General features: G+C 36.8%; 1 protein-coding gene across 1 annotated transcript; it reads right to left on the bottom strand.

The window, feature by feature from the left end:
* Window positions 1–7,303: 7,303 nt before the first annotated feature.
* Window positions 7,304–24,989, bottom strand: LOC105441197 (lactadherin-like). The gene is made up of 9 exons (XM_030985550.1): window positions 24,750–24,989; window positions 20,657–20,761; window positions 19,995–20,153; window positions 17,363–17,536; window positions 14,608–14,936; window positions 13,280–13,439; window positions 11,433–11,647; window positions 9,122–9,271; window positions 7,304–7,460 (listed from the first exon to the last, which is right to left on the bottom strand). Exons 1-9 carry the CDS (start codon window positions 24,880–24,882, stop codon window positions 7,305–7,307), a joined length of 1,581 nt encoding a protein of 526 aa, XP_030841410.1. The 5' UTR covers window positions 24,883–24,989; the 3' UTR covers window position 7,304.
* Between the last annotated feature and the right edge of the window lie 1,280 nt (window positions 24,990–26,269).

The raw sequence follows: 26,269 nt of genomic DNA, 5'->3' as shown, positions 1-26,269 counted from the left end.
ACGTAAAAGCTTCCTAGCTTTGCGCGGGAGAAGGGGATGAATTAAGACGAGGATTATGAGTAAAAAACTATACAACGAATTGTCTTCTTTTTCTAATGATTTAATGAAACGTAAAAGTTTCCGCGCTTCGCGCGGGAGGGGAAACACTATTTTCAGACGAATAGGCACGTACGGAAGGGGGGAGGGGGTTAGGGGGTTGACCCTTCCCCCTTCGGTTTTTTTATGTGTGTATTTTGGAGCAACTCCCCCCCCCCCCTTTTCTGTGATTTTTTTTTTTTTTTTTAATTTAAAAAAAATAAACAAAAATATGCCAATGGCTGACCTAAAAATGGTGACCTCACCCCCCCCCCCCAACGGAACAAAACGAAAAAAAATAAGTGTCCTCTTCCCCCCCCCCCCCCCCCCGCTTATTTAGCGGCTGGCTGAGTCGTTACGATTTTTTTTTTCGGACCAAAAAAAAAAGTGGGCCCCCCCCCTAAGAAATCCTGAATCCGCGCCTGCCCTCATGACCAGTTCGGTCGCTCGAACTCCCTTCACTCCTTTTGCTTTTGAGATTCTTCGAAAACTTTTAACGCATCTTTCCCCCTCCCCCACCAGAAAAATATTCCGCATACGGCCCTCAAAAATTAAAACAAATGAAAATAGGAAAATATAAGTGATATAACAAATTCGAAACTCTTCGCTGGCGGGAACTGCTTGCTAGCCTATTTTGTATTAAATGTTTTCACTTGCTCGTCCCCCTGAAAAAAGAAAAGGATTAGTATTGCCTAGAATACAATTGTGCCTGCCCCGACGGGGCCCCGACCTGCAACCATGGCAACAATAACACACGATATATGTACCAAATGTTACTAAAAGAGACTAATTCATTTTTCTCGCTCGCTACACTCGCTCGCGAATAAAATGAATAGACATTGCTTTGGAAACAATTGTGCCCACCCTTTACCTGCAATAATATTAAAAATGGAAGAGTTTTTTCGCCCTCTCGCCAAAAAGGAATTGAATCGCGTTAAATGCGATTGCGTCCATCCTGACCTGCACCAATAAAAACAAGTTTATTTATTAATTTCTATTAAAAGAGAATTTATTTTTTTTGCTTGCTCGCTATGCTCGCTCGCCAAAATGGAATTGACACCGCTAACGTGCCCGCCCCAACCTGCAACAACCAGTTAATAAGTATGTACCAAACGTTATTCAAAGAAGTTTTGGTGTGCTCGTGCTCGCCAAAACGGAATTCACATCACCTTAGACATGATTGTGTAAGCCCTGCCCTGCAACAAAAAAATCTGAAATTTATGAACCAATTATCATTACAAAAATTTTGCTCGCTCGCTACGCTCGCTCGCCAAAATATAAATAACACCGCTTTTAATAATCACGTCCCTGACATGGAACAATGAACCCAAGTTTTATGTACCATATTTTCCCTATAAAAGAGAAGTGATTTTTTTTTTTCGCTCGCTACGCTCGCTAGCACGTGGAATTATGTACCCACCACTAACCTGCTACAATATCATTAAAAAGAGAAATGTAGGGGGTTGTTCCCGCGCCCTGCATGGGACAATTGAACCAAGTTTAAGTGGCAATTATTAAAAAAGAAGTGATTTTTTTCTTGCTCGCTACACTCGTTTGCAAAAAAATGAAAGTAACGTCGCTAACAAGTGAATGTTCCCACCCCAACTTGCAACAATACCAGTTTATATACCAAACGTTACTTAAAGATTTTTTTTGCTCGCTCACTCGCCAGAAGTGAAAATTAGCATCGCCTTTTTTGTTTGTTTCGGTCGCTTGCCCCCCTGACGGAGTACCCCAGGTACGCCACTGGATTGTTGCAAATATATTTTAAAAAGCTTTTCAAAAAAAGAAGAGAGAAAATAGATAACACGTTATGAAGGCTCATCGATCATTGGTTATACATGTATATGGCTTGCGTTCAACCAACCCGACCAGAGAACAAGTCGTCCTAAACGTGTTTATCTCACTTTTAAAAAAAATAGTTTTGTTTTTTGTTTATGTTCCACTTCCATTCACATGATGTTTGATTTTGACTTTCCATCTTTTCATTCGTACGTGTCAAATAGAATGTTAACTTCTGGGAAAGATGAAAAATGATTTGTGAGCTTTTTCATTCACTTTATGTTGTGGAATAATATAATTGGAAAATTTCCCCTGAAAAGTATGGTTCTTTAAATGCCCTCCTACATTCGAAATATGACAAGGTGTTCGGACCAACTGTCATTACTACATAACAATGTTTTATCAAAGACAAGTTGCAACTAATATACAGTGTAAAGAATGAACGCACAAAGGTGATGAAACATAAGCAAATAGAGCTTGAATCGTTACAACACCTTTCGAATATAAAATAAATGACAAATAATATTCCTATTCAAATTACTATTTACAAAGAACAAGAAAAGACAAAAATGAGACGGACACCTGCGTGCAGTGCATATTCACCAACGCACTTGCAAACATGTATTTTATTTTGTTTAATTATGATAGAGCAGCTATAAGCCTTGAATAATGGCAATTAATCAATATCTTGGACAGTCATTTATCGTCATGAGTGCGTCAGGCATCCTTCATCAACACTGCGGCATAAAGCTCCGTTCACCATGTGGACATACAGGAAGATAAGTGTGCGTTTTTTAATGTTTGTTTGCCTAATTTGCTTGCTTTTTGTTTGTTTGTTTTTGTTTGTTTGTTTTTGTTCGTTTGTTTGTCACGTCGGAATTGAGGCCATCGAAATATTTTGATATTCATCGTAGACGTAATTCTTAATACCGTACATCAGCAGATCAATTATATTACAAAATTAATTAAACACGTTCGCAAATACTCTAGACATCAACCTCAAGCAAATTTCAATACTCTCGTCCGTTACCTTTTGAATGTGCGAACATTACAAAGAAATATTACGTAATCGGAACATGCTTCATATAGGTAATACATGCAGTACTGGGCAGGGGCGGCGATTTCTTTTCATGACCGGGGGGGGGGACGAAATGTGAGGGACGAGGGTGCAGTGGCGTAATGAGCAAAAACGTTGGGGGGGGGGTAGAAAAAACCGCATTACCACCACTCTCACATGTTACGCAGGCCCTGGCAACGTTTTTTTTCAAAGTGGGGAGGGGGGCTAAGTATTTACGATCAGGTAGAGCAAAGCGAGCGAAGTAATGGAGCGTAAATTGGCGTGGGGTCCAGGGGCAAAGCCCTGGCAGGGGTCAAGGGGCGGAGCCCCATGAAACTCAGGGGTTTTAGGCATCTAATTGAGGTGAGATGTGCATCCATGGGGCAGATCCCCCGGGAGTTCAGGGGTTTTAGGAATTTAATTACGGTCAGAGTAGCATATTTTGATACCTTATTTGTGACTTGCACTGACATGCAGGTCACTAATTGGAGTGGGGTACAGGGGGCGGAGCCTCCAGAAGCTCAGGGGTTTAGGCATGTAATTACGATCAGATGAGCATCCAAGGACCGCCTCAGGGCATTTGGTGGGGTCCAGGAGGCCGAGCCCCCGGAAGCTCAGGGAAAAATGCCATTTCAGCAACATTTGTAAATCACTGGTATCGAATTAGAAATAAACCACGTTTGAATTTAATTTTTTGAGGGAGAACTTCCCCCAAGCCCCCCCCCCCCCCATCATCATCAATACGCAAGTGCGAGGGAGCATAGTGAATGAGAGGGGTGAAGGTGACGGAAGTTACTATCCTCTCACCAGGCGCGTACGCAGGGGGGAGGGTTTGGGGGGTTAACCCCCCCCTTTGGTAATTTTATGTATGTAAACCCCCCTAAAAAAAAACCTAAAAAAAAAAAAAAAAAATTATGCCCACGACCGACCTAAAAAAGGTGACCTTACCCCCCCCCCCCCCCCCAACTGAGCAAAATGTCAAATTTCCAAATTTCGAGACCAAAAAAAAAAAAAAGTGTCCTCTTACCCCCCCCCCCCCCCCCCCCCCCCCCTAGTCAAGTGACTCTCACACTCTGCCGTGTAGGCCTACCGTGTGCCACGTACGTGCGCGAAAATGTCTGCGGACGGTGGAAACGGCGAGGGCACCCCCCCCCGAGCAAAATGTCAAATTTCCAAATTTCGAGACCAAAAAAAAAAAAAAAAATTATGCCCACGACCGACCTAAAAAGGTGACCTTACCCCCCCCCCCCCCCCCCCCCAACTGAGAAAATGTCAAATTTCCAAATTTCGAGACCAAAAAAAAAAAAAAAAAGTGTCCTCTCACCAGTGAATGAGAGGGGTGAAGGTGACGGAAGTTACTATCCTCTCACCAGGCGCGTACGCAGGGGGGAGGGTTTGGGGGTTTACCCCCCCCCCCCTTTGGTAATTTTATGTATGTAAACCCCCCTAAAAAAAAACCTAACCCCCCCCCCCCCCCCCTTTTGATTTTTTTTTTTTTTTTTTTTTTTTTGTATAAAAAAAAAAAAAAAAAAATTATGCCCACGACCGACCTAAAAAAGGTGACCTTCCCCCCCCCCCCAACTGAGCAAAATGTCAAATTTCCAATGCAATGCCGAAAACTACGAGTGTCTGTTTTGGTAATTCCGGATAATTGGATCATTTCTTTTTTTGTTACTATTCATTTATTTTTATTCACATAAAACTGCCTATAATATCAGATAAATAAAATGTTAGTATAAGTATAGGCTAAATAATGTGAAACTTCCCAGCTATGTATACAACTTCTTTTATAAGCTTTCGATCATCTTTAAGGGTATATTAGAACAAAGGAAAGATGTGACATATGGTATGCTAAATTTTTAAAGATAATCATGCTCTTGGCAATAACTCCATTGACGAAGGCTTTTTGTGTCAATGGGAATCGAGTAAAAGGGCCTAATTAATGCTGATGTCCAAAGCACTCCTCAATACCGCCCCTCAATTATATGAGGGATCTTCTTGCCATGAAGCAGTGTCAATAAGGATATTTTTAAATCTCGTTTAATACAAACATTATTATAATAGAAAAATGAATATAGAGATAAGTGATTATGGATTATTATGAATGGCTGACTTTAGGCTTGTGATACTTGAATCATTTTTTTTAAATAAACGACCATGAATTAAAATAAAAAATTCATAAAAAAGTCATATACTACAAATAAAGACTATTCAATTCATATGATAAATCGCACATTGAACATGGAATATTATGTAACATAATTGAATTTAGCATAGAGGAAGGTTTAACAAAGAAGAAAAATACAATTTTGCTAAACAAATTTGTTTGGATATGATTTTATTTCAATATTCAATAAATTAATGTACATTATTACATTCACACAATCGTACATTTGTAAATACCGAAAATTCACTTTTACACTTGCAACTAAAACGTAAAAACACTGCTCAGACGAAATCCTACAACATCTAAAAAGTACACTGTATTTATGATAGTAAGATCACTTTACCGTTCGTATTAAATTGTGCCATTTACCAAAACGTGTTTTGCTCTTAATAAACGGGGTTCCATGTTGATATACTATATTAAAATATGAGCTTTAAATATCATTTTTACAGGATACTTTGCAGTTTAAATATACTATTAGAAAACAGTTATTTAACGACTTGTTAAATAGCCAAGTTAACGGACGCGTATTCGTCCGGATATAGAAAAGGGCACGCACAGAACCCAAGTCGTACTTTAGTTAACATAACGTAATTTGTTAAATTTAATTTTAAATATTCTTGATATACACAAAAACAAGTTTAAGTAATTGACACACCTTGAGTTGATGTGCAAGTGATTTTGCTTGACACTTGAAATTATTTCATTATAACAAAATGTTGGAAAAGAGCATCATTTGTATATTTTTTCTAAGCAATGGTGATAACTAGAAAAAATATTTTAACGGACCTGTAGGGGTATCAATAAACATGTATTTTACAAATAATTTAATCCATGGAGAATGATCAGAATTATTTACTCAGACTAACATAAACACTGCAAAAGACAATTTTGATAAGAAGCTACAATATTTATTTGAAGAAGAAAAAAAATGGATAAAAAGTAAATGTATTGCAGTTTATCGGAGTAAAATACCTTAAAAAACTAAGGCAATTTTAAGATCTTTACACACGAGAAATAGAATTATAAGATATGTTTATGTGACACTACCACTCAACATTAATGGATACAAAACAGATACCGGAATAATTTTACCCGAGGTAATTTGAACTTCCCGTAAAATGCATTATTGAGAACGAATAAATAAGTCAAATCTAACATTAAATTAACATGGGGAATTATTAATGAAATATATATATTAATATAATATAACGAAAGCTTCATCCCTTATATCATTTATACTATTTGATGACGACGCCAACATTTTTTTCTCTCACGAGAATTTGGATGCAACTATCTCTTAATAGTAATTTCACCCTGCAATATAACAAATTACAATTATACCCGAAAGTTTAGCTTATCTCTTTCAAACAATGGTAGCTTATATCATGAAAGGTATCAAATTATTATTTTCTGTCACTAATAGATATAATCTTGATAAAATATAATTAATGCCGCAAGAAGGGCTAGATACAACGTAATTTTACAATTGATTGCATGTCAATTTTGAAGTTACAGGCCCCTATTGGCCACATACTCTTATGTTTTGTAAATTATTTATTTAGAAACTAATAGATGCCATTTTAGATAATCACTTATCCAAGGTAACAACCATTTACTACATTATTTACAACTGTTTTATAGTCATTTTGTTAAATATAATCTTTACACTGTTAAATATTCACGATATTCACGATTGCTGAATAAATAAATGTTCATGACAATATGTACACTTCCATTACCCTCCGGCTTAAGCGTGACCTTCACCTCAGTCGAGAATGGCAAATATTCTACCTTAATGTCTTGCCAAACGATACTTTTACTGTGACAGGGATTCGAACCCCGTACCTTGTGCTTCATAGTTCACGAACCTATCCACTCAACCACAACACCTACACAGTGTGTTTATCCCCTACTTGTGGGTAAAATCAGATCTTACCATGATGCGAATGCTGCTCCTTTTACAAAAGATAATAGCAATAACAAAGAATGAAAATAATAATGATGATGATAATAATAGTACTAGTCATTATAACAATAACAATAACTTTAATATGTTGATAATAATAGTGAAAGTAATAGTGATAATAACAATAATAGTTATAATAACAATAATAATAACAATAACAAATGAAATAATAATGAAAATGATAACAACAATAACAATAATAACAGAATATTAAAATTTAACAACAATAACATCTAGTAGAAGTCTTCTTGTTTTCAAAGTTCCGTTTGATCAGCTATGCCAACAACCTCATATCTCATGGCCTGGTGCCCAATCCAAGTGAGTGGGTGTATTCTGACGTATCGAGCAGTGATTGGTCGAGGGAACAGTATGGTCTCGGGAGTGGTGTTATCGTAGTTTGCTGCGTAGATCTGAAGATCATGATGAAGAAATGATTATGTTAAGGGCATTGCATGGATATTTTGGTTCAATTAAAAATGGTTTATATCACAATATGTTTCGCGGGATAAGCTGAATTGCAAATGTGTAGGCCTCCTCACAAAGTAAAAAACATGAAATGCTATTTGTTTTTCTTTTTTTATTTAATTTATCTCCACTTCCTTTCCTTGTATCTTTCTTCATTCTCTTTCTCTAATGTTCTTCTCGAACTTTCCTTTTGTATTTGTATTTTTTATATCAATCTTTCACCTTCTCCTTATGTCTGTTCAAATATATGTTTTCACTTTTCTTTCCTTTTCTTATCCAGATATTTATAAACTTATCTTCTTCAACATATTTTTCAATATTGCACTTGTTTTTATTAAAAGCTGGGTAATTTATGGACTTTCCTATCACTGTTGTAGTGTATTTTCAATTGCGCCATCATTCGGTGAAGGCGTTCCTATACGCAAGCATCATCACCTGCGCGTCATCAGTTTATGATGCATTATGTAATATGGCTGTTTAGGAACGTTTGGTCTCGTGGATGCTATTCTACTGAGATGTCCTAAAATATAATATCATTTATACAGTCAGACATAACTTTGGAAAACCGAGCACAGGTAAATATGCCAAAAATGGCGTATAATGCACGATACATATAGACTCTTTAAAGTTCAATGCGAGGCGTGGGAGACAGCTTGCTATTAAAGTCAGCATGCTCTTTATATGTGCTTTAAACAAATTGCTGTGGGTTAATTACCCTTTAATGATTCGTCATATAATACAACTTTATTTTAATGACCAACGCTTCGGAATAGACATAACCACGGCATAATTCTTTGTCTACAGGGTTTGGGTATCTTTGCCTAATATTTCAAAAACAATCCTGGATTTAGCTCATGCTGCAATCATAGTTATAGTCAGGAATCCCATGACTTTTACAAGCCGATCGCCTGTCTGATTATCATGGTATTTATGATTAGAAATAGAAATGTCAACAACTGTTTGCCAAACAGCTTTGAACAAAACTATTGGGGAAATGAGTATGGTAAAACCGATCACTTAAAGATGTTTACTTTTTTGAAGCACTATGATCATTTTGAATAGCTATTTTTTTAAGGCTTCAATATTACACCATATCACAGACACTGGTAATACGTAGGGTCACGCATCTCAGATTTGAAAAACTGGAAACATTGTTAAACGATGCCTTAAAAGATAAAGACCAGTTATGGTCATGCGATTGCATTGTAAAAGAAACGTTGTGGAATCGATCAGAAAAGGTTGATCATCTAGCACATAAGTATTGGTGTACTGGAAGGTTCTGGAATCATCAAAATGATAAGAAATTTGGCCCAGTCTTGGTTACAAGCACTGTACACAGAAAGATGTATATGGGACTAGGCGACACGTGCGCGATATCTATCAGGTCCAAAAAGATATAATAATTTACCAAATATATCAATTAGTAGGCGGTTTCTCGGCAAAATTTGTATCATCACGTATTAGTTAAAACATTTTCTTTCACATGATTGGTAATAAGAGCTTTCATTTCATATTTTGAGAGGGGGGGCGTTTCCAAAACTGATCTTTACTTTACCTTTAATGTACATCAACAACAGGTCGACGATGCAAGACATGTAGTACTTACTCTTTGTTCACCACATTGTGGTTCCAAAGCATAAGTCCATGTCACGTTATCCAGCGAATAGGATACCTTGACAGAAGTAATCCATTGTGCCAACTCGAATCTGCCTTGTACGATAACACCAGTGACGTTAGAGGTCCTTCCAAGATCTATCTGACTCGTTAGTGCGTTAATAGAAGTAAGACTTAGCAACAAGTATAAACTGATAAATAAATAAATACAGTTATGAAATAACTTTGACAACCCAAAATTTGGCTACCCTCCTGGAAATAAATACACATTTGTAAGTAATACAATTTAGAGAATGAAGGCGCGTAGCTAAATCAAAGTTTCCCATTGCTGTCCTTCCTTTTTTTTTTGATTGGCATAGGACGCCAGTGCCCCCCCCCCCACTCAGTGTTATTTAGAGTACGCATATGCTCGTACCCTCTTTTTGAAAGCACCCCCTATCTGAGGACTGCCAACATTTCCGAACCCCCCTTTCGCGGGCTTTTCGCGGGCTTTTCCTGCCTTAGAGACCCCCCTAAATCAGGAAAAATGCTGAATGTACCCCCCCCCCCTAAATTCGGAATAAATTCTCAGGAGTCCAAAGAGATGAGAGAAAAAAAAGAAAAACACCCCCTTTTTAAAGAAATCTCCGGGTGAAAAGTCAAATACACCTCTTTTTTTACAATTCTCGGGCCGGACTTTGTCGCACGAAAAGTACCCCTTTACCGGACATTTTGGCAACACGCATGCGGTCATTCCGACCTCTGAGTGGGGGGAGGGGGCGCCAGTGCTGTTAAACAACTAGACCAAGGATACGGGCCAGTAGTTTCGGCGAAAGAAAGTTAGATTGACTGACAGCTTGACAAATGTTAAATCTTTATTGATCCTTTGTCGGGGGTGGGAGGCAGATGAGTTAAAAATGACAAGCCACGTACCTCAGTCGGATCCTAGCTTTGAGCTTGAATAAGTGCCAAGTTGTGATATATATTTATAATATATATACATATACATGTGTGTGGGGGTGTGTATGTGTGTGTGGGGGTGTGTGTGTGTGTTGTGTGTATGAGATGACGACGAAAACAAATTTGAAGAAGAGAGGTTTCAAGCTCTAAATCCAATGGTTTTTATGAGATCGCAAATTTCGAAATTTCGAAATTCCATATACATCTTCATCAAGTGATCAAGACAAAAAATTAAGAATGAAAATCCTTTGAAGGTAGTGTGTCCCATTTGCAGGTCAAAAAAATGAAATTGGTAAATTCCAACGGCATTCGAAAGACAATACTTATTTAGAACTTCCCTCAAAACTGACGAAAGAGTTTGAAAATGGCTTTTTGTGGGAAAATAACGATCATTAGTTGTCGAATCGACATGAGTGATTGCATTCACCGAACTAATAGTCTGATTTTCAGACCCTTTACCGAATGGTTGTCCATTTTGTTGCTGCACAAAAATTCAATCAGTTTAATTTTGGCCAATACAAGTAGTGGGTTATTGATGTAGACAAATGCTCATGTACCTGTTACAGCTCATTTTATGTATGTTATTACCAAATAAAAAAACATGACAGTTAGTCACTCAATAATAGTGTCTGACAAGGACGTCTAGAAAGTAAACGGGTTTCCTTGAATGAATTGAATACTGGGACACTGCTAACGTTTATATTTCACAGATAGGACGTACATATTGAAACGTATTCATATAATTCCTGCAAAATTCTATGCAATTTGATGTTGGCTGCAAAAGGGACATAATATCTTTAATAGAGGGTTTCCAACTGTCCAAGGCAATGCGAAAAAAGTTTAGAAGTAGATAGATAATTACCAAGAAATGTGTCGGTAAAAATCACGTATAGTTACAAGTAAATAGTTGCTTTCAAAGCAGTAGGCGAGGTAATATAAATCATCAATGATTAATGCTACCTTTGGTTTCGGGTTCGGGTTTCATTTGGGCTTTACGTAAGAGCGTTAATATTGGAGTTAGCTAGTGCTTGAATTCAGTAAGTGTACGACGTTCAGGAAAAACGGAATTTATGCTTAAGTGTCTTTCCGGGGGGGGGGGGGTCGTTATTATAATTTATTTATTTATTTCTGATATTTATACAGGATGGCACATATCACAAATTTGGTGGTCTTCCATGAGGCCCTGTTTGGTAATAATAAAACAAATAACAGCATCAAAAACAAAATAGATAAATACACAAGCATATAAACAGGTAAAATACAAATTAATTAGTATCCCCATGAAATAACTGATCATTCAATAATCATCCTTGATCATTTACAAGAAATAGGTGAATGGAATTAGTGTTTAATATCGGACTCACCTTGACCCATTTATCTACGTCATCATTCCTAGCAAGCCATGCTGCCTTTTCGTTTGGAGTAACTCCACCGTTTAATCTTCCATCTGATGCAGTGTAATTAAGATCATAATCGGACGAGGAGGTGAGACTAGAGTCTGGGATTCGTCCATCTTCCACTCCCATTCCTTCCCCTTGGATAGGACGTGAACAGCTTACCTCTTCACGGTTCATTGCAGCTGAAGACAACAAACGTACAAACAAACTTTTTTCAGTTTATAAAAGTGATATATTAGGTTATTGTTTAGAAGTTAGTTGCTAAACGAGTTTTCAGAAAACCAAAACTTTTTTAAAACTCGTTTTAGTTCAACTACTGCGAACATACGACAGGCTGGCGTGCATAATAGCATAATAAAACCGCAACGCACCTCGTATAAACTGGAAGCGAACACTAGTGAACTTTTAGAATACCGCCTCTTACCAACAACAGAACGAACGAAACAATACGACTGACCCAAATTTCGAGTCGTTTTGGGGTCGATTCGACGATTAGACTTAGGTTTTAGCGCCGTCAGTGGGTTGATTGCTAATCGAATCCTCGGTCTTCGCATCTCCTGCCGATCATTTAAACCGTTCGATTACATCACCTACATAGATACCAAGTGTTGTGGTCCGGTGGGTAAGCCACCGGACTGAAGATTACAGGGTCCGCAGGTCGATTCCCTGCCCTACACAAGTGTCCTTTAGCAAAACATCAATCTATACATTCCCAGGTGTGAATGGGTGCCTGCTATTTTTTTCAGCGCTAGTTGCTCTGGTGGTTCAGCTATAACCAGTGTAATAATGTCTAGCGTAGTCCAGCCTCTGTACCGTTTTCGTTTAGCGCACCCAATCAGCTGATAAAATAACACACCCTCAACGTTGAAAGTAGACCTAGCCATTCCTCTAAATCTGGGTCCTGAATACGTTCGTGTGGACGGAAATTTGGGGATTGCGCGATCAGTGGAGAGACCGCGCTGTGTGTGGGGGATATAAAGAACGAACGGACTGAATCTGGACTATGTCTAGCGCCGTGAGCGTCACAGCGTGACGTGACAGAGATGAGCGCTTTAAAAAAAAAAGGTGATATAATTATGTCCTTGTTTAAAGCTTATCTGCCATAGTTTACAGGAGGGATTAGACCGCCCTACAAGGTCACTGGACAGATGGTTAGCTCATCAACTCAGCTCTCAGTTAACATAAGAAAAAGAGGATCATGGGGGACCAATGGTCACCGATTAAGCATTGTTTGTTATATAGAGGGCGCAAGTAGCTACAAGTAGCTACAAGTAGTGCAGTGGGCCTTTAAGTGGCCCAAACGTGCGGATCGATGTATACAGCGCTTTATAACTGCAAGGAAAGGTGCGCTTCATCAAATACCTTTTGGATTGGCTAAACTAAGAAGACATTATTATTATTCCAATCCTTCTTTTGCTGCTGGGTCTTTTTAAGGATGTAGCCTTACACTGTGAAAAGTTTGGGCAATATTTTCCGACACTTTGCCCAACGTTGTGCGAATAGTCAACCAAACCATTTATTGGGCAATGTTTTGCCCAGTGGTATTAGTAAACGTAAGTAGGTGCATAATTGTTTCGTATTTTGCCCAACTGCTGGTCAAGATTTTCCCAACAAGTGGGCTACCGTGGTCGTGCAGTTGAAGGGTCATATCTTTGCCCATATTTTGGACAAAATAGGAAACAATTATGCACTTGTGAAGTAGGGTACTTACGTTTACCAATAATATTGCCCAATAGATGGTTGGGATGACTATTGGCACAACGTTTGGCAAAGTGTTGGAAAAATATTGCCCAACCTTTTCACAATGTACTCACCTAATAAGTCATTGAGAGGTCCATATCCAGTGAGCTCTAGCCTGAGGGCCCGCAGGTCATCATTGGCCGTCTTTGGATGGATACGAAAGAATAGGCATTCGATCGGCTTAAAGATGTTATGCACCACAACACTATTTGAGTCGTAGTTTCCTGTGTAGACCTAAATGAGATAATACAACCAAAAGATAATGAAATAAACTTGAGTGTGAAGTGTTGAATTTCAATATCTACTGATCAAACCAATTATGTTACTTTTGAAATATTTGTTTCCTTTCTTTGTTACTATTCATTTGTAATACCTCTGTTAAAATTGTTCATACATTCACCATCACTTCTTCACATTTTGTTTTTATATATTATGTTTCATTTCATTTCCAGGAACATAAAGGAGTATAACAATAACAAAGAACAGAAGAAAACGGGAAAAATAACAGAATAATAGAGACATATCTCCATTTGCACATTTATTGCCACCTTTTTCTTTACATATTGATTGTCTTTCAACTACCAATATCTGGATCTTTTTCGCCATACTATTTAGGCAGTTGGGGTTTTTTTTATACATAAACGTTAACACAGCAATTTGTGATTAGGTCACATTTAATGTTTCCGACAAGATTTTAAAAAACATGCTGTCTTTTTTGTCAGTAAGATTTTAATGGACCTTACATAGCCTATTTTCTGTGTAATTGTCTGTGTTTCTGAGTAATATCTTTCGCATCTCTCCGTCTCTCTCTCTCCCTCTAAAATAATAAGTAGATATGAGGGTGGAACAATAAACATCCAATAACGAAGTGGATTCTAGGGCATACTTCGAATTACCCCCCCCCCCTTCGAATTACGAAGAAAATAGGAAAAGAGGCAAACTATAAAAAGAGGAATAGCAAAGAGAAAAATAGGAAAAGGATGAAGAACGAAGACAATAGTACCACACGCTAATCAGTGGCCTTGTATATCATCTCCCCCAATGAGACCGGTGCCCTCCCCCCCCCCCGCCCCCCCCCAAAAAAAAATTATGCCAGCGCCCCTCAATATCCGGGCTCACACTACGCCATTGATTATCATTTATTTCATTGAGATTTAAACTTTTTATACGCCACACAAATAATCTTCCTGTAGTGTCACATTGCATTTATCATTGGATAGACATACCGAAGGCTTCATGATTATTTAATTGTTTCCTGGGCAATATCTGGAATGTTGTTATTGGAGCTAATCATGATCGGACAAGGGTAATTTTGCAAAACCACTAAAATTCCATTAATTGGCACATTAGACAAATGAGCAACCGTGCAGAGAGGTCAAGTAAGCAAACCAAGTGTAAATACCTTGACGGTGTTGGTGTTGATATCCTGGTTGTAGGTCCAAGATGCTCCGTCCATACTCGATGAAATTGTGTACGATGTCACCCGCTGTTGTTCAGCATTTGCTCTGCCTTGCGTCATGATGGCGGTAATGACAAAGGTGGAATCGAATTTGATCTGAAGCCAGGGGTCTTCGTCATCCGTAGCGGATACCCACGCAGAATTACTGTTAAGACGGACTTTCAGTTTACCCAAATTTTTATTTCTCCTACTCGAGATTGTAATAGCGCTGTTTGGAACCTTACCGCTTTCTAGACCAACTGGACTACCTCGAGGTGTACTGCACAGGTTCACTGTTGAAAAAAAATCACATGTCTTTAAAACACAGAGACTGTTTTTAAATGGACCACGAAACTATCACCTTATTAGTTGGGCTAAATCAGCATTCATAGCCATGCGCACTTCGAAGTTCTGGCACTTGTGGGTTAGAAGACATGGGACTCTTTTAATGTTTATTACCAAATGCCTGTCCCAGTAATCAGAACGCTTTACCTAACCCCGAAATCGAACCTCATCCTCACCTAAAACCCAATTACAACATTGCCCATATTCTACTAAACCTTAAACTTTTTTTTTTTTTAAATAACACAGTGTCATGCTTTTGAAGGTACTATATCTCTGACAAATTGAAGCCTTGAACAATTGTCGCCCAAGCAAGTTAGTGTCTCAGAATCCCTGTAAATCATATTACGAACCTAATTCGAACAGTATGTGCCGAATACCGAAGAGGTTTTAGGTGGAGAGTCTCAACTAATGATAATTAATGCAAACACGTGGCAATTTATTAAGGATATGTACAATAAAACAAACAGAGTGTCTTGTTCTCTGATGTCTGATGGCTGACGCTTCAAAACTACACAGAAGAGTTTTAATAAAAAAATGATTTTAACATTATAGATTAGAGAGCTTAAGAGAGGTTTTTAATGCGTAGCTAGCTAATTCCTCAAATTAACGAGCACAGAAAACTAGTGTGCAGTTGTAAATTATGCCTAAGTCTTTCTGAATTTCCATGGCTTTAACATAAAGAATTCCTTGAGAAATAGCTTTGACGGATCCCCCAAAATTAATTTTATATTAAAGGGCTATTTCAACACATTTTCGTTAATTAGATTTTTTTAATTTCATTTTGTTATGGTAAAGGATGTCTGTATGAAATGAAAACAATCAAATTTCTTTTTGGTATGTAAAATAGATAATCGTTGGTATATATTACATAGTTATGCTATAAAACGAACTTTGGTTTACCGATTCCTGTCGTATTAGCTGAGACTAACGATCGGAAATCGATCGGAAAGGAAGGCAGTTCCTGGCAATTGGTCAGAGGGAGTTATTGTAAAATTACCAAAGAAGGGATCCCCAAAAAACTGCAATAACTGCCGTGGCATCACTCTATTGTCAATACCAAGCAAAATATTGGCAAAGATAATTATTACACGTATCATAGATGCTGTTGACCAAAATCTCAGAAGGGAACAGGCAGGTTTTCGGAAGGGAAAAAGGTGCACTGATCAGATATTTGCACTTCGTAACATCATAGAGCAATGCACAGAATGGCAGAGGAAACTTTATATTAATTTTGTTGACTTTGAAAAAGCATTCGATAGCATCCACCTAGACAGCCTGTGGAAAATACTAGGCAAATATGGGATATCAGAGCAGTTAGTTCTTGTCATTGAGAGCTTTTACACCAATTTTACATGCAGAGTTGGAAACAGTAACCATAAGTTCCAAGTAAAGTCTGGAGTTAGGCAAGGGTGTGTCATGTCGGCACTGAATGATAAGACAGGCAACTGAAGACCAAAAAGAGGCATAAGATGGACCCTCTTTTCTACACTTGATGACCTCGACTTTGCAGATGATCTCGCTCTACTTATACACACCCACCAGCATATGCAGGAAAAAACATCCAGACTCAGTGATTTTGCCCAGCAAACTGGCTTGAAGATCAGCCAAAAGAAAACAGAGGTGATGACCCTTAACATCTCGGATCCTTTACCAATTCAAGTAAACGGGGAAGACCTACCTATAACTGAGGAGTTTACTTACCTGGGAAGCACTGTCAGGCACGATGGAGGCGCAGGCAAAGACATTAGGAACCGTCTCAATAAAGCAAGAAATGCACTCAGAATGCTCAATAATATATGGCGATCACAGCAGTACAGCACCAAGACCAAGCTAAAATTGTACCAGAGCTGTGTCCTTTCCACTCTCCTGTACGGCTCTGAATTTTGGAGAATGACAAAAACGACCTTAGTAAGCTATCAGTCTTCCACACAAAGACTCTTAGAAGAATATGCCGCGTTTTCTGGCCAAACACCATTTCAAATAAAGCACTGTATGCCCAATGCCATCAAGACAGCATGGAGAACTTCATCACGAGAAGAAGGTGGAGATGGATCGGGCATGTAATGAGAAAGAACAGAGATGACATCACACGAACAGCCCTCCACTGGACACCAGAAGGCAAAAGAAAGAAGGGACGTCCTAAAACCACTTGGCGAAGAACTGTGGAAGGGGAGATTAAAGACCTGAACCACACATGGGATACAATCCAAAGACTGGCCCAGGATCGGAAGGAGTGGAAGACTTCTGTTGCTGCCCTATGTGCCAGGAGGCATTATGGGCAGTAAGTAAGTAAGTAAGTAACGATCTGTATGTTGTGACTCCATTTGTTTCAAGTCTCCTAGTCAACACATTCCCATTATTCTGAAACACTTACCAATACAGCAAACAACAGCTATACTCTCCTCCCTAGGATTCATCGCCGCCCTCTCTTCGTACCAGCAGTCAGCAATGCTAGTCACATCGACAGGGCACCTCACAGTCACAGTTTCAGAATTATTATCTAAGGACATAATCTCGAAGAGATCTCCTCCCACTGTCGCATATACATCTTTTGGGATATAATCAGAAAGAACACAAAATATGAAAGAGCATTTGGAACAAAATATATTTGCACTTCTAAGTCTAATTATGATTTTTCTAAATTATGTATAATTGTCTTAATTCCTCAAAGATATCGATGAGTTCTGGTCGTGAGATTACATTGTTTAAACAAATTGTCTGGTAGCAATAAGAATTATGTAGTACCCAGGAATGGATGTACACCCATTGAGGTAATGAAATCATCGAGGAGGTAGAGAATTTACTCAGTCATGATGGCAGAGGTTTATGAAATTGTACAGATATGTAACATGAAAGTAGGTCCACAGTTTATAGCCATTTCTAATCGTACAGTCAAACCTGCTTTAGTGACCACCGGTCTTTTTGTTTCCCTTGAAAATGGTTTCTCATTGAAACATGTACTAAAAAGGAACCTGTCTACAAAGACCACTTTTCGTGTTTCCATTGGGTAGTTGCTATAGACAAGTTTGAGTGTATTGATAATATTAGGGTATGTGAAGGATTAATCCCTTTTTAATCGGAAAATTATCCTATCGCCATTTGAAACAAAATCACAGAGCTTACAAATTACTTTTTTCTACTGCATTCGTCTAATAAATTACATGAAAGATAAGGTGGAGTTCTTATTATTGTATTAAATTGTGAAAGAAACTGCTTGGGAGTATTCGGGGATGGTTGAAAAATGATAACACACATGATTTGAAGCAGACTGTGAGGAAAGGGAATGATATGAAATTGACTCGGTCTTGATATAGTTACATGAAATGTATATAATATGGAATTACACGGACATTTGGCATGAAATTTGATCTCAATATTTCAGCCATTTCTATCTATACTTGAATTTGATAGTATGTGAAAGGGCAATTCCTTTTCAGAGGACATTTCTTCCATGAAATTCAATCCAAACCACCATGAAACGAATCAGAGATATCACCAATTTAGTTTACCTTTACAATAACTTAACCTTTTCTATTTATCTTGTGTATTCGTGAGTTTTGTTGTCCGGACGATCTTGCTTACTCATTTCCCTTTTGCAAATAGCTGTAGAAGAAGTTAATGTCCTCTGGTACAATGGACTGCATGGATGAATATTGATGATGAACTTTAATATCTGACAGTAGATACGTCAGTCACGCCGCCAAATTGACTCCACATCAAGTTCGAACCTACCGAATAATGGCCTTTCGAGTGTAATGTAAAAAGAATTCAGTCTTAAGTACAAGCCCACCGACATCGCCCCCCCCCCCAAAAAAAAGCGTGGTAAATTTAATCCACGCGTTTCATAGGTTGTCGGCGATAATGCATTTATGACGGTTTTGTGAAACGATGCCATGGCCATGACGGAAACACTGCACTTTAGGTCGGTATCCTTGGTGTGACTAGGATGTACCTGACGAACACATTAAAGGGATAGTTGAGTTATGTTACAGAGGGCGCTACATAATTGTTTGCGAGATAATGAAAACTGAGTGTCAAATTTGAAAGAACATACAATTTAAATGACAAAATCATCTTTGTTCGATCAAATTTAGTTCAGAAACGGCTGAAATATCCATAAATATAACGATGTCTAATATTTGTGTACCACCACAAATTTTCGATAATTTGAAAAAGCCGTTGAAAAAACGAAATAGCGCCTTTTACGTTGTATTTCAGCCAATGCCAATGTTGGCTTTTTGTTGGCTTTTTCGTGTTGGTTACATTACGCACAACAAGGCGGCCCATGTATTCTTTATTAATTAATTACTTAACGGTCACTGTATTTTTTGGAAAGTGGAACTGAAATTGTATGATCGTATTGGCTAAATTTCAAACATGTTGGGGTCTAAAATTACCTTCATAGCAATTTTAGGTGATAGAAGGGTACTAGAAACTTTTTAGAAACTAGAATTTTTTTAATTTTTTTTTAATAGTTTTTTTATAGTTTTTTTGTAATAGTTTTTTAAACATGATAAATATTATACCCATCCTCTTATTCCTGTCTTGTGTTTTTTTTCTTATGTTTACCTTGATGTTTTTTTGTGTTATGTTATCGGTTTTACAGTTTTACTCGTACGCTTGTTGTCGTTCTAGTTGAATATCTGCAATTAACTGTCTTATTGCTTGTTTGTTTTGTACATTAATCTGTTAGATATTTATTTGTTTGACTTTACATGTACATATTCATTGCCTTACTTCTTGCATTTGCAACGTTTTACATATTATTGTATAATTCACTGTATATTTTATTGTTATTTTTATGTTTGTGGACCCCTTTGAAAATCAGCTGTGCTGAAAGGGCCATCCACCCTATGAGAGGAAATAAATAAATAAATAAATAAAAAATAGATAAGAATAAGAGCAATAACCATGCACTTTGAAGGCATTTGCGGTCTGAAAACAGAACTCAACTATCCCTTTAAAGTGAACAGAATACAGGACTGTAAACTTGATAAAGCATTTACCTTCATATCCTAGATACTTGCAGACCAACCGTGAAGCGTTCCTGGACCAGTTTAATTGATGGATTAACATGTAGGTTGTAGGACGAGAACGAGATGTGATAACTACTCTTCCTTCACTTTTACTTCCACCGACTAGTCTCACGGACTGGACGAAGGAGTCTTCATGCAATGAATTGAGCAAAAATACAAAATGTAATTATCCTGTTCCGAAAATGTCAGCCCCGACCAAGGATCGATCCCCAGACCATTCATATGAGAGTTTTTAAAACGAGCCTTCACCAATATTAAAGTATACCACCACGTACTACAGTACCCCCCCCCCAAAAAAAAAAAAAAAAAATAAAAAAATAAAAAAATATATCTCTTTAACTTATTTTTTTTAATCCAGAGGTTGTTGTTGTGGATTTAGCCCCCCCCCCCCCCCCCTCCCTCTCTCTCTCTCTCTCTTTCCTTCTCTCTCTCTCTGTCTCTCTGTCTGGCTCTCTGTCTCTCCCTTTGTCTCTCAATCGCTCTCTCTCTGTCTTTCTTGCTCTTTTTCTGTCTCTGTTTCTGGTTGCCTATACCTGTATGTCGCTCACTCTGTCTCTCTCTCTCTCTCTCTGTCTATATCACCGTTTTTTTGTATCTCTCCCTTTCTCATGTAATTAATCTCCTCCTCTTACCGTACTCGCATCTGTCTCCATAGTAGCCATCCAGGCAAGTGCAGTTAAACCCCTCGTCTGTTTCCTCGCAGGTTCCTCCATGTTGACAGGTGTTCGATAAACACGCTGAAATTACACCACACAATATGCATGTAACAAGTTATTAACTGGACGCCATAACTTGATACTTTAAAACGGACACTTAATATTTTAAAATTTAAAACATTGTATACAAAAAATAACATTAAAGAATACAAGCACTTATGTACTTGTATTCTATATTTCTAGGCTTGAAATTAAATTAATACAAAATTACGTACAAAAACATACACGTTCAATTGAGGTGTGACATATCAGAAAAGTAGTACAGTGCAAAAGAATAAAAAGACAAGAGACACATCATCCAAAGAAGTACAATGTTCTTTCGAGACACCCTCATGTAATGTAACAATGAAACTGATATTTGTTTAAATTAAATATCTGGGAGAGCTGAGGAATCTGAATGCTACATTACGTCATTCATTATAATCTTTAATGTATAACCTTTACCCGTCCCCCCATACAAATTAAATTAAATGAAAACTGCAAAAAGCAATGATTTTTTTAATGAGATTTTCTGGAAAAAAAAGGCAATGCCATAAAATCTGCGTGTATTTTGAAATTAATTCAAAGGATAATAATATATATATCAATGCATAATTGTGACATTCACCAGAACTTATTCTCTCAAAGTGTATTCCATCCTTGTTTCCTATTAAAGCTGCGCACCTCCAGACCTTGCCATCAGGAGGGCCAACATTGTATTTTGTTTCTTCTTCACATAATGAGTTGTATTTCTAGTTTCTCAATTATTAAATACCGGACTATCCTCTGGAAGGAGATTCATTCCTCAAAATGAAAACCATCTAACTCTGCCATAGATACCCCAACCCCCTTCGTCGCCTGCTATAAAGCGTTAACTCACATCTCTGTGTTTTTTTATATTCAAAATGAACGACCGTTTAACAAAAAATACCGTACCGGTCCACAGTTGTGTTTATTTATTTACGCGTTTCACAGAAAGAGACTAAGTTAATCCATCTAAAATTACTTAAGCCATGCCGGTTAATAAAAAGGCCTTGTGAGTACCTAACTCGTATGGTATCACCAACTCAATTTTTAGCTCATTCAATACATGTTCTTATAGTAGTATCGATAATGATTTGATAATAATCTTGCGGGTGAGTTTATATGCTGTTTGATTTTACCGATGAGCAATCACTCCCCCTTTTAAATCGACTTAGACAAGGATATATTGACTGATTGGTGAATACTTAATTGATTCGTAAATAGCAGAAGCAGGTTTATAATATTAGTGCGCATTTAATGTTTTACTCGCTTTTTTAAATGTACCTTTCTGTGGAACGTTGAAGGGATGATACGTATCCTGTCACAAATTATTTGTTAGCGGTGTATACAACATTAAGAGCAGATCGTTAATATATGTTTATAACCAAAGTGTTATCCATTGTTTTCCCTCTGGTTAAAAATGTAATCATTGAAATCATGTATGAATTGCCGGTGCCAGGTAAAAATATAAGAGACGAACATGTCAGAGGAAAATATGTCAGAGGTAATAATGCCTGGGGTAACAATGTCAGAGGATAAAATGACAGAGGTTAAAATGTTAGAGGTAATATGTCAGAGGTAAAAATGTCAGAGGATAAAATGACAGAGGATAAAATGACAGAGGTCAAATTGGCAGAGGTCAAAATGCCAGAGGTAATATGTCAGAGGTAAAAATGTCAGAAGTAAAAATTAATGTCAGAGGTACAACAAAAATGTCGGGGTAAAAATTAGCGCCGTCATAATATCTCAGCATTTTATCACTCAAAATGTCCAGACGTAAGCTCCTGGGGTAGTCTATTATATTCCTACCTTCTATATCAGAATGTATATTTTCTAAATGACTGTGTATTGTACTTCTTACATGTCCTGAGGATAATACAACGTGGAAAATAAATTTGAAACTTATATTTTGTGATCAGGTTTGCATATATTAATTTCTAACATTTCCGATATCCTTCAAACAATATTATCATGATCAGACATAGACGAAAGACTTCATGCATGGCTGATTGTCTACGAAACGGAGTTAAGTCTTTTATCAATTCTGCTCGTTGCTACGGCAGGCAGCCAGTGAAAACGAACTTTTAAAATCAAATTATGGAAATGCAAGCATCAATTTAAACAAACAGAACTTTGTTATTCCTTGCTCATTTTTCCTGATTGAGGTGTCATATGAAGTTGCAAAAACTGAACTTTCTAGAAATGTGATTTTCTCATTGAAATTCAGATACCGCCCGTCAAATGACATTTTGGTTTCCTCTCGTAAATTTTGTTTAATCACTCATGCGTGAAATATTTATCATATGAGTTGTATCAAATGAAAGAGGAGGGTCTAAGCATTACAAATATGTGTCATTTATTAATTATAATTTTGATTAGGTTATGATAAAACATCGATAATTCTTGGTTTCGTTTTTTTCTGGGACGCACTGTATAACATATTAAAGGGCTGGTTATCAAAATAGAGACGATGGTACCCACTAGACCCTGTGCTTTTAATTCCCATTTCATCTATTTATTTGATTTATTTGATTTCCATTCACATAAAGTAAAACGACATTATCATAGACAATACTTTTAAAAAAACAGTCATTATGATAGAAAAATGAGTGAAAATAAAGACATATATCAACGATAATAGTAATGATAAAGATGATAGAAATGTAATTAAAAAAGAAATCATAATAAAATAAGGGAGATGATAATGATAGTAATAAAAACAATAAAAAAGATAATAATACAAATAATTATGATAATTATGATAATTATGATAATAATGATGGTAATGTAAGAAACGTAATCAATAACCAATGACTGGGGATCATCCCAAAGAAGTACAAATTTCTGATTTAGGTTTCTCCTCAATTATCGTTGCCCCTCCCCCTCCCTAATAAAAAAAAAGTAACGAAAAAGATGAAAACGACTAAATGAATACAATTTCAATGATTATAATAATAATTGAAAGACTATACGATTATTGAACAGAACGTGGCAACAGGAAAAATCAGTCAGATTGTTCGAAATGAGTGCACTATGGGAGGCATATCACAAAAAAAGATAACAACTTAACGCATTCACAAATAGTCTATCAGGGTTATCAATACACTAGTCAGCTTTTGCAGAGAGCGGGAAACAGGGTTCCAGTTTATGTTTTCCCAAGAGCTGCTAGTTTCCATTTTTTCTATTTGATTGACCGCTGTGCATAACAGCATCAATGAAATCCACTGACAAGCTTTATAGAGTGACCCAGAATCATTTTTGTTTAGGAATTATACCTACAATTTTAGTTTAAGCCGGTCTATTGTTTGCGATATTTGTGAAGTGGAAATTGTAAAGTTGGCATACCTAAATAATAGATTCAATATGAAGGCCGGCAAATGAAGTTAGAAGCGTTGTTTACGAGCGCCGTGATAATGGCTTTTCCTTTATGAAATACCATTATAATTTGTAGATAGTTATGCATTTAGCTTTCCGTTCAACTTGCGTTCGTTTTGGTTAGGCTATCTGAGAAAGATGTGGAGACTGACGGGGTATTGTCCTTGACTATCTTGCGTAACCATGCAGCTAGAGTAAATGCAGTGTCAGAATAACGGTAAAAAATAGTCAGAGATAAAGATTGTCTGTGTTATTGCGTCTTTCTAGTTAAATTTATAAAAAATATCCGAAATATCTACGACTCATTTCCCCGTGTATGATAAACAAATATTTTTTAGATTCGTTACCAGAATTCAAATGGACCTAGGTAATGCTTAAATCCTGGGATGCAGTTTCTTGTACTTTCATTTGTATCTTACCCGATATTGCACATATTGAGTAAACTTTTGACAAATCAAAAGATTACACCAATTATACCTGGAATGGATGAGGTTATAATTGCCATCACAATTCTTACCCGGTATTGAACAGAACCACCTTTTTGATAACTCTTATGGAAAATCATATAAACTTGATATGATGAAGTAAGGAAGTGCTGTTGGAGTGATGTTGTACCAAATCTACGGCTCACCTGGTATCGAACAGTGGTACCATGTTGATAACTCCGAGGGTACATTAAATACACTTGGTATGCCTGAAGTAACGGCCTTCTTTAAGACTAATTGTATAACCTCCCCAGTTTCCAACGTCTTAGATGGGCACATAATATTGATAGAACTGGGTTGCTCAGCGGCAAAAGCTGTAAGGTTTCAATAGAATAGGAGAACTGTAAAATGTTTCTCTGCATGAAATAATATGTACTTTTATACTTAGTTTGTGTAAGAAGACACCAGCCATATAATTCGGAATAAAACATTTGAAAAGGAAAAGAAAGAAGGACAAGAAACAGAAGGTAATAAAGGAAGAACTGCTCTCTTAAAATAAATCGATATGAATTGGCTTAGACATGTTTAAGCAATTAAGTTTTCATTGAAATGAATCAGGAAAGTCGGTAATTATATTTTTTACTAGGATTGATTTTTTTTTTTTTACGGCAAATGTATTTTGTTGTTTTCTTTTATGTTTCACTTTGTTACATTTCATTACATTTCTACTTCATCAAGACAAAAACAATTTGCTTGAAATCAAACGCAGTTGAAATAGACCTGATTATTTATTCCTCGTTTTGTTAAATCTACATATATAAACATTAAACATTCGGTTCCTACCTGTTCCCTGAAGTAGAATCACGAGCAACGTGAACACCAACGCAAACATGACGAAATTGTTCACCATGCGACACTGTTTGAATAACTAAAAAATAACGAGAAATACAAACAGAAGATTTTAGAGACTGAGTTCCCCTTCTCTCAATAATTTTCCTACGACATTTGGGGGCTGCAGGGCGCATGTATTCCCATTTGTACGTGTATTTTCACTTACTTGGCAATCCGATCTTTGTAATAAGTTAATTTAATGTGTATGTTATCATTAAAAATAGAGAAACAGAATGGCGAAACTTCAAAATAAATCGGACCGACAATATGATTGTTTAAAATATAAGATCACAGTCTATGCAAACGTGAAATTTTATGAAACATCTGCTTATCAGGAATAAATTCTTTCAACTAAACAAATTCCCTTCTAAAGGTTTTTTGGAAATGAAGGTTCTATACAAATTCAGTAAAACTAAAGCTTTGTTGTTTTTTTAAAATATTTTTTCCCCTTCCACAGGGTTCTTTATTTTCAAAACAAATTTCATCATATACAGAACATCCATATATCATATACAAATAATTAAATAAATAATTTCCATACATAATGGCTTGACACAGATAATAATCATCACGGCCGAAAACTTTTGTGGCAGATAAAAACAAACATTTATGACAAAATTAGTACTTTAAATATACCAACGACAAAAAACCAAACATAAAATACATGATCATGTTTATGTTAGCACATTTCCAACACTCTCAAAATATTTCCTAAAGTGAAACCATTTCTTTTTCAATTTATTCTCTCTGAGATTTGTTTGGTATATATATTTTTCCATTTCATAATAACGTTTTACAGCTGATAAAATTATATATATATTTTTTTTTTTTTTTT

The sequence above is a fragment of the Strongylocentrotus purpuratus genome, unplaced genomic scaffold (genome assembly GCF_000002235.5).
Source record: "Strongylocentrotus purpuratus isolate Spur 01 unplaced genomic scaffold, Spur_5.0 spur5_scaffold_15, whole genome shotgun sequence".
Classification (NCBI taxonomy): Eukaryota; Metazoa; Echinodermata; class Echinoidea; order Camarodonta; family Strongylocentrotidae; genus Strongylocentrotus; species Strongylocentrotus purpuratus.
Note: the sequence above shows the minus strand (reverse complement) of the source record. Positions and strands in the feature narration are given on the sequence as shown.